The 8,385-nt window shown below is 39.4% G+C and overlaps 1 protein-coding gene across 14 annotated transcripts in view; it reads left to right on the forward strand.

Moving 5' to 3' along the window:
* eif4g1a (eukaryotic translation initiation factor 4 gamma, 1a) overlaps positions 1–8,385 on the forward strand; it is a 36,797-nt gene that overhangs the window by 8,483 nt on the left and 19,929 nt on the right. For 2 of the 14 annotated variants that reach the window (XM_016544396.1, XM_016544400.1), the window contains exons 2-11: positions 1,662–1,741; positions 1,926–2,044; positions 2,133–2,240; positions 2,327–2,359; positions 3,440–3,460; positions 3,978–4,157; positions 4,246–4,330; positions 5,316–5,426; positions 5,807–5,958; positions 6,033–6,125. In XM_016544396.1, coding sequence (XP_016399882.1) covers positions 1,970–2,044; positions 2,133–2,240; positions 2,327–2,359; positions 3,440–3,460; positions 3,978–4,157; positions 4,246–4,330; positions 5,316–5,426; positions 5,807–5,958; positions 6,033–6,125 — 858 coding nt within the window. In that variant the 5' untranslated portion in view covers positions 1,662–1,741; positions 1,926–1,969. The remainder of the gene's footprint in view (positions 1–1,661; positions 1,742–1,925; positions 2,045–2,132; positions 2,241–2,326; positions 2,360–3,439; positions 3,461–3,977; positions 4,158–4,245; positions 4,331–5,315; positions 5,427–5,806; positions 5,959–6,032; positions 6,126–8,385) is intronic. The other 12 variants (XM_016544402.1, XM_016544403.1, XM_016544398.1 and 9 more) reach the window with 11 other exon arrangements.

Raw genomic sequence — 8,385 nt, forward strand, 5'->3', positions numbered from 1 at the left:
AGGACTTTTTGTTTGTTTGTTTGAAATTCCGCTGGTCTCTACAATGTAGATGTCATAGCAACCTTATTTACAGGAAATGTATATTTTATATGTATCACTATCTTTAAATAAATGACTCATACAAAGTTTTGGTCATATGGCCCCCTCATAATCGTGTTAAATAATCGTGATTACAATATTGGCCAAAATAATCGTGATTATGATTTTTGCCATAATCGAGCAGCCCTAGTTTGCCATGTTCTGACCATAAAGAATAGTTGAAAACCACAATAAACCATCAGGGGTCTCATTTATAAACGTTGCGCACGCACAAAATGGGCATCTTCCTGTGGCATGCTGTTTTAATGACGGCGAGGACTGCTATAGGTGCACAATAATTCATATTTAAACTAAACTGCAGATCTCATGTTATGAGAAGTTTCCTTAATGTCTTGTACCTTTAATGGTGTTAAATATGGTGTCGCGTGGATGGGAATATGCATGGAAATGATATGCAGATGAGGTTATGCATAGTAAAACTAGGCGTTGTAAGCTCCATGTATGGTGATTTCAGGGAGGAGTCGGGGTGGAGATGCACGTACGCACAATCTTCCCCTGACTGGGATTTATAAAGGCATTTTTGTGCAGGTTCTGGTGTATGCATGGTTTTATAAATCTGAAAACTTTTGTGCGTATGCAAAATCTAGCTTTTGTGCATACGCACACTTTTAGGATGAAATCTATGGAGAGTTTTATAAATGAGACTCCTGGTTTTTACAGCTTTCACATTGGAGCAAAAATCTGCCTTTAAACTTGAAAGAAATGGACACTCTCCGTGTCACTAGTTAAAATTGCTTATTTCTCTGGATTTTAACATTCTTCGAAACATTTGGGATAATGTATGTACACAAAGTCAGCAAAATATATAACACTGTTCTAGTGGTTTTTGGATATTTTAATAAAAAAATCTTACATATTGTGCCTTTAACTGTCAACTACCACTACAGCCTGAATGGATGCTATTAGAGTAAATTTAGTAGAGTTACTGTGGACTACCTACTATAATTATAACATAAGAACACAAGTTAACTTACACTCATTGGTGGGCATGTACTGCCGACGATGGCACCAAATGTCGGCGACGGGAGGATGAAGGCCGAGGTGGGATAGTCGGTTCGGCCCCATTCTCCAGTAACAGCGGATTATCAGTGAATCCCAGTTGTCTCCGATGAAAGTTAATAAAACAATCTGGTTTAAAATTATCACTGCAGAGGCGGGTGTTGGTGGTGATCCTCAGCTGTCCATCAAGGTGGCTCTTCACAAAATGAATCCACCTCTTTTTGATAAAATCATTATTAGGAAATTTAAATAAGGACACAGAGCTGTTTCGTAAGTTATCGCAACCAGGTAATACACATTTCCGTGATGAAGGCATAGCTAGCTAGCAAACTGTAGGCTGTAGTAACTAATGGTACTGACAGTAACTCGCGATTGAGCGGGTGAACTGATGCAAATGTGCTCTAGTTATAGTGTTAGGGTAGGGGCCATGCTCGGTGGCTCCGGTGCGTCATCGACAGTTATTATAGTGTTAGGGGAGGGGCCATGATCGGTGGCTCCAGTGCGTCATATTTTTTTTTTCTCCAGTGCAATGGCAAATTAATTTCCTCTTTATTTCTCTCCAGGGTGAATTGCTAACACACTACACAAGAACTCTCCCTGAGGGCTTGTCAATACCCCAGAGATTCATAATACTAATTTAGAGGTATGATTTTCACAAAGTATTATTTAAAACGCATATTATTGTGTATTTTTTACTTGCATGGCTGTTAAAAAAAATTAATTTTGATAAGTTGGCAATGGAAAACCCAACCTGTCTATATTGCTTAAAAACATGGTTGGTTGTATCTGATCATTACTCATGAAATCATGTTTTCCTGATTCACTAGTTTGGCAGACAAGTGTGAGGCCCCCTCATGCAGAACCACAGGAAATGAATAAACCACCTCAGCCTATAACAGGACCCCCTGCCATTCCCCACCCCGCCCAATCGCCAGGACTGACACAGGTGAAAGCGGAATCAGAGAAGTTTATGGTTTTGATCAGGATTATACGAGTGTCCTTTAACATTATCAGTGTTTCCATTTGTTCTACAGGCTGCCTATCCCCCAGGTCAGCCTCCCTCTGTTGTTTTTCCCGGGCCATCTCCACAAATGAACACTGCACCGCAACCCAGACAGGTACACGATCTTCAAGCTATGACAGTGTGTTTTTTTTTTTTTGGCTTAGCTAGATGTCCTAATTCCTGCTTGTGTTTGAGAAAAACTGCTACTCTTTACTTTCCTCCCAGTTTGCTCCAGGGCCTCGTGCTTTACACCAACAGGTACTACCAATTTTCATAAACTGGAGCCTGCTTGATTTCTGAAGTCTTCTGTCTGTACACCCCCCCCCCCACCAAAACTAGTCTATAATAAACTACAGGTTCTCTTGCATTTAGGTGCTGCTCTTGCTAGTCTTTGTTTATTCATTACCATTGTCAGTAGGGTTGGGAATCCATATGTTTAATGAATCATGTTCAGATTCAATTTAAGTTTTTTTTTTCTTTTTTCTTTTCTTTGTAGTACTTTTGAAGAAGCACACGTTTCACACAAAGCACTAAAAAAAGTTTACAAACCTGTTCCCGATGTATCTTGATAAGTAACCACTCCATTTAAGTCTCCTGTAGAGTTTTATAATTTATTTTATTAAAACGTTTCTTGATTTCTTTTGAGTTAGAATTGATGAAAGTAATGACATGAACCCCATAATGTAAATCTTTAGACAGTTTCAAACCTATCAGTCTTTCTGATTCTTTGAAAATAACTTGCTCAAAGGAGTAATTTACTGGTTGTACTTATGCCTTTGTTGCATGCAACCAATAGCTACTTTTACATTCAACCAAATAATCCGTTGAAGACTCACCAGTAGTTGGATTGATGGCTGAATCTGACTGAAAAGCCGCCTTATAAACACCTCAAGCCAAATGAAATTTTAGTCAGCTTGAAAGGGTTGGTGTAAACCTGGAATAACCTGATCAATGTGGAAAAAATTAAGAATGTAAACACTTCCCAAAATGTTTATTTACATCTTACAAACTGGTCAGACTGAATATGTTTGAGAAATGTTAACAGAACTGAACTTTCTAAATCATATAATGAACAAATTCCCAACCCTAATTGTCAGAGGCTGCATGTGTTTTAATAGCTGTTTTGAGTCTCATCCTTTCAACCATTGCCAACTTGTTCTCTGTGTGCCACTGATCTTTGTTGTACTTGCGCTGTATTTCTCAGGCTGTTCTTAACTGTGCATGTTGGAAGCTTGCTTTCACTGCTGATGGCTAACGTTTACTGCTGCTTCTTGTTGTCTGTTTCTCTCTCACACCTTCTCTCCACTCTATTTCTTCTGCTATTTTGTGTGGCTGAAGGGTGGATTCAGGTCACTGCAGGTAACTGGCCCTCTCATCTCCCTCTGTCCACAGCCAATGTAATCAGACTGTCCAGACATTTAAAGAAAAAGCAAGTTACCACTTATACTGATGAATTGTGTACAGTAAGACTAGAAATTTGTGTTTAGAAAATGGGGTCATTTTGATTTCATGTTGAGAAGGACCACAAAGGAAAATAGGTTATTGATCATTCTTGGTGTGAACTGGTGGCAAGTTAGGAAAAAGTGTGGTCTCAGGCTTTAAGCATTCAAGAATGAATGTGGGTAAAAGGATGTTGTACTTCAGCTCTTCTGTTTGTGATTGTTAGTGTCAAATATACTGATCTTATAATATAGTCTACACTAGTTTTCCAAGATCATGTGACATTGAAGACTGCAGTAATGACTGCTGAAAATTTGATCCTGCGTTTGCATGCTTATGAATGGATGTGGATGAAGTAACATTACAGAAGTAACAGAAAATTTGAAGTTTGTTCTTGTGTGGCTTGTTTTCTGAATCGGTCTCATTTCCCCAACAGCCGTATTACCCTAACCGGCCCAACATGCAAGGCAGTGTCCCTCGGGTCCCACCCAGCAGCACCCCCCGGTCTGTTGCTCCCACTCATGTCTACCAGCCTACCTCACAGGTTATGATGATTCCCCAGCAACAGTTGCCATTCGCCAACACTCAGGGCCATACCATTTTCCTGCATGGACAGGTAACACCTATTGTTCTTTGAACAGCTATGTTGTGCACTTTTTGTGAGGCTGTTCGTGCATCTAACAACCTTTTGTTTTCTATTGTAGTACCGGCCCCCCTACATGCCCCCAACGCAGCAGTACTCTGCAGGCTTTTACCCTGGAAGCAGTCCAGCTGAATACGGTACATATGGTAAGAGGCTCTGCTCTGGGCCTCCCCTGCTTGTTTGAACCACCCAACCCTGTTTTTTTCTTACTTGTATATCTTGCTGTTTTCATTCAAAAGTGGTCTTACACCAGTCTGTAGAACACATCAGATTCCTGATGAATCTTTAAATGTTCAGGAAACATTTTTATAGATCTGTTGTTGTGGTGCCAAAATTACACTTGATACAAGTTACATGACTCTATAAGTGCATTTTTCATCTGTATTTTTTCTTGTATTTTAAAGTGTTTTTTTTTTCCAGTAAAGAGAATGATGATAATGTGCAGTTATATTAGCAAAATAATTTTGGTCCTTTGTCAATCTTTTTCATAATGTATCTGTATTTTTTCTTGTATTTTAAAGTGTTTTTTTTTCCAGTAAAGAGAATGATGATAATGTGCAGTTATATTAGCAAAATAATTTTGGTCCTTTGTCAATAATGTGTGGTGTATGAAGCATTCATTACACAGAGGTCACTCTCAAACCAAGCAGCTTTCTCTTTGAACTTGAATCTATTGTGAAATCTGCATGGGGAGATCTATTGCCCTCACATGAAATTCAAGATTACATTAATTACTACTGAAATGACTGCATTACACCCACAAAAATTGGCTGAACAACAGTAACTGGTGTGTGACAGCCCTTTAACAATGGGGAAAAAAACCTGGCTGTAGAGTTTTATTCCAATCCCCCCCGGAATATAAAATCGTGTATGTACCCGTGTATGTTTTGGATAGATTTTGTAACTTCACCTTAGAAGTCTTATGTTATATCAGTAATATACATTAGATAATATCCCTGTCATAACTAACCACTAATCGCCTAGTTCTACCCTCTGCTCAGATTATTGGCTTACTAACCATGTTCAGCACTTATATCTGTTGCTTGTTTCCTCTTACTCACTTTCGACCTTTGTCTCTTTCTCTGTCTTTTCTTGCTTTTCTCTCTTCCCTTCTCTTTTGGCTGAGTTCAGATCCCTCTCTGGCAGGGAGGGAGAGGCAGGGGGGTGGGGGGAGAGGTGCGGGTAGAGAGAACGGACGTCTCTCGCTGCACGGAGCTCCTCTCACCTCCCAGCGCTATCCTGGTGAGTCTGAAGCGCAGGGCTGTTTCTGGTACACCTCTTGTCAGTGTCTTAGCCTGGCTGGTTGTGTTTTAACACCGCAGGTAACATGTAACCTTTGATGTAATGCTACTTCAACTTCTGACTCCATGTCCTAGACAAAAAAAACTAAACAACTGCAAACATTCTGGGATGTTGAAAGGACAGTTATCGATTTGTGATTATCATTAAGAGATTTATGACAAGATTGATATGAAGTATTGTTTTCCCCAAAGAATCGAGAAGTGCTTTTGGCGGGCGGGAGAATACTTTGCATGTGTCCCCCTCCCATTAAAGCTGATTGTCTCTTATTTTGCGGTCTAATCTTGTCTCTTTTTTTTGTTTGTTTTTTTGTTGTTGTCTAGCGGCTGCCTATTATCCTGCAACACAGCAGTACCCAACTCCAGTGTCCGCCACGCCTGTCATGATGAATCCCGCTCCGCAGCAACCAGCTCCACCTCCACAGCAAGCTCCGCCTCAGCAGTCAGGACAAGTCAAACCGAGAGAGCGCAAACAGGTGGGTGGGAACAACATTTGGTGTGTTTTCATTCTGATCCATTTGTCTGTGACTTACCAGTTGTTTCCTTACAGATCAGAATACGTGACCCCAACCAGGGTGGACGTGACATCACTGAAGAGATCATGTCTGGTGGGAGAACGACCTCCACACCCACTCCTCCACAGGTTTGTTGATAGCTTCATGTGTTTATAATGACATGAGTATGGCAAAAAGAACATGCTAGGGCTGAACGATTTTGGAAACTAATCTAATTGCGATTTTTTTTTTACCAAGATTGCGATTTAATATGCAATTATTTTTTTTCAAGCTCTTTATGTTCTGTATTATTCAACAAAGACAAGCTATAAATCCTTGTATGGTATGACTAGGGATATGCCGGTATCAAATTTTCATGTTGCGATTAATTGCTAATGCTTTTATCATGGTATACGGTATTATCACGATATTGAAATTTAGTTTTAAAAAAAGTGCTGTCATAATACAGTATAACAGGTTTAATAACTTTTTTCTTATAAAAAAAATAACTGAACATTTAAATGCAATAAAGCAATACAGAAAAATTTATAAAGTTAAAAGTTTTACACAGATTAAAGTGCAAAAGAACTATAAAGACCAATAGGTATCACTTTACAATAAGACCTCATTAGTTAACCTTAGTTAATGCATTAACATTCACAATGAGCAATAGCTACATTTGCTAAAGAAGTTATTAATCTTTGTTTAAAAAATACAAGTCTTAGTTCATGTTAGCTCATTAAATAACCAACATAAAGCACTGACAAATAAGCCTGGTGTAAACATTAATATGAAAGTCAGTAACAAATCACACAAACTAAAGTAGATTGCAGAAATATAAAAACAAATCTGTTGCTTTACCACACTACTTTAGGTAATTCAATGTCACTGTAATAAACATGTAAACGTGGACTGCACTAAACACTATCTGTTAACTTTTTTGGTCGCGCCCCCCTCTTTAAACCTATAAAAAAAATCTGCGCCGACTACCAAATAATTTCTCTAAACATTATGAAAAATGTATGCTTTTTTTAATTAAAAAAACCTACAGGGGGAAAAAAAAAAACCTGCATCACTTGAAACATTGAAAAATAGCATAGAGAGAATAACTGTTGATATTATTATTATTCTCTGTTATTTATTTTTTGTGGGTTTCATGCTGCTAAGGCATAGGACACACACAGGCTTTCCTCCTCACCAACGACATTAAACACCGGACGCGAGTGGCAAAATACAGTAGAACCATTATAATCAGTGACGCTGTCTACACGCGACACGACCAACCCGACATTAAACTGATGCCTTGGGCGAATTCCAAACGGAAGTGAGCATCCCTATGCCATACTCCCTTCAAAGGGCAAAGCCCTTGAAGTGTGCTCTTTGAAGGGTGTAGGGCATTACGGTCTCGTATAAGCGTTTGGAACTCCCTTGGAGAAGGGAGTGACTGACCAGATGCTACCTTGGCAACGCTGCGCGTGCGTGCAGCATTCAGTACTCCATCAGTTGTAGCAAATAAATATTTCTTATTATTATGTTATTCAAATATTATCTAATTGTGGATTATTACTATTAAACTTTTTCAAGCTAAACTTGCTTAAAACTTGCTAACACTTCCGTCTTAAATCATATTTCTATCACTGACGAAAAATATTTTGTATTACATTAAAATAAAGACAATTTTAATTAGCCTATTCTACTTACGTTTGTATGTGAAGTCGAAATCAACCACAACTTTGCTTTAAAATGCATCGCAAGATCTCCTAACTGAAGATCACATGATCCCAAATGGAAATCACTTCCGTAAAGCGACCATCGCATGTTCCCTTCGCTAACGGACTTCTGGAAGGGCACTTCGTGAAGGGATTCAGTTGTTCACTTTCGTTTGGAACGTCCCTACAAATGGCGCCCCCTTCCCGAAGTGCCATTCAAGGGTGCAAAAAAGCCGTTTGGAATTCGCCCCTTGCTCTATTTATGATGTACTGACACAAAGTGTCTTGTAAAAAATTATTTGCAACGGTCGCTTTGTCGCGTCCAGTGTAGAGCTGTTGCGGCCCGGTGTCCGGTATAGACACAGTGAGTGAAGCCGAGAGCAAGATATGCCTCGTCATATTTTCTGCATTTAACTTTTGAATGACCAGCACCTGCCGGGGTCTGTGCGACTTCATCTATGGCTTTTCTCTTCCCTTTCACAAAGCGATACATCACCCATTCCAAGTTAAGTCCTTTGACTGTTTACTGTTTTATTTCTTTTCTTTTTCTGCTGATGGCCCGCGCTCGACTTGAAGCAGCGCTGCTTAGACCGATCGGTGTGTGTCATCAAAGTACTGCGATAGCTATAAGAGAGTGTGGACGTCTCCTTATGCTTTCTCTCGCTGTACTTTGATGTCATACACCGATCGATCTTCAAGT

This window comes from Sinocyclocheilus rhinocerous, unplaced genomic scaffold (genome assembly GCF_001515625.1).
Source record: "Sinocyclocheilus rhinocerous isolate Xijiao unplaced genomic scaffold, SAMN03320098_v1.1 scaffold1001, whole genome shotgun sequence".
Classification (NCBI taxonomy): Eukaryota; Metazoa; Chordata; class Actinopteri; order Cypriniformes; family Cyprinidae; genus Sinocyclocheilus; species Sinocyclocheilus rhinocerous.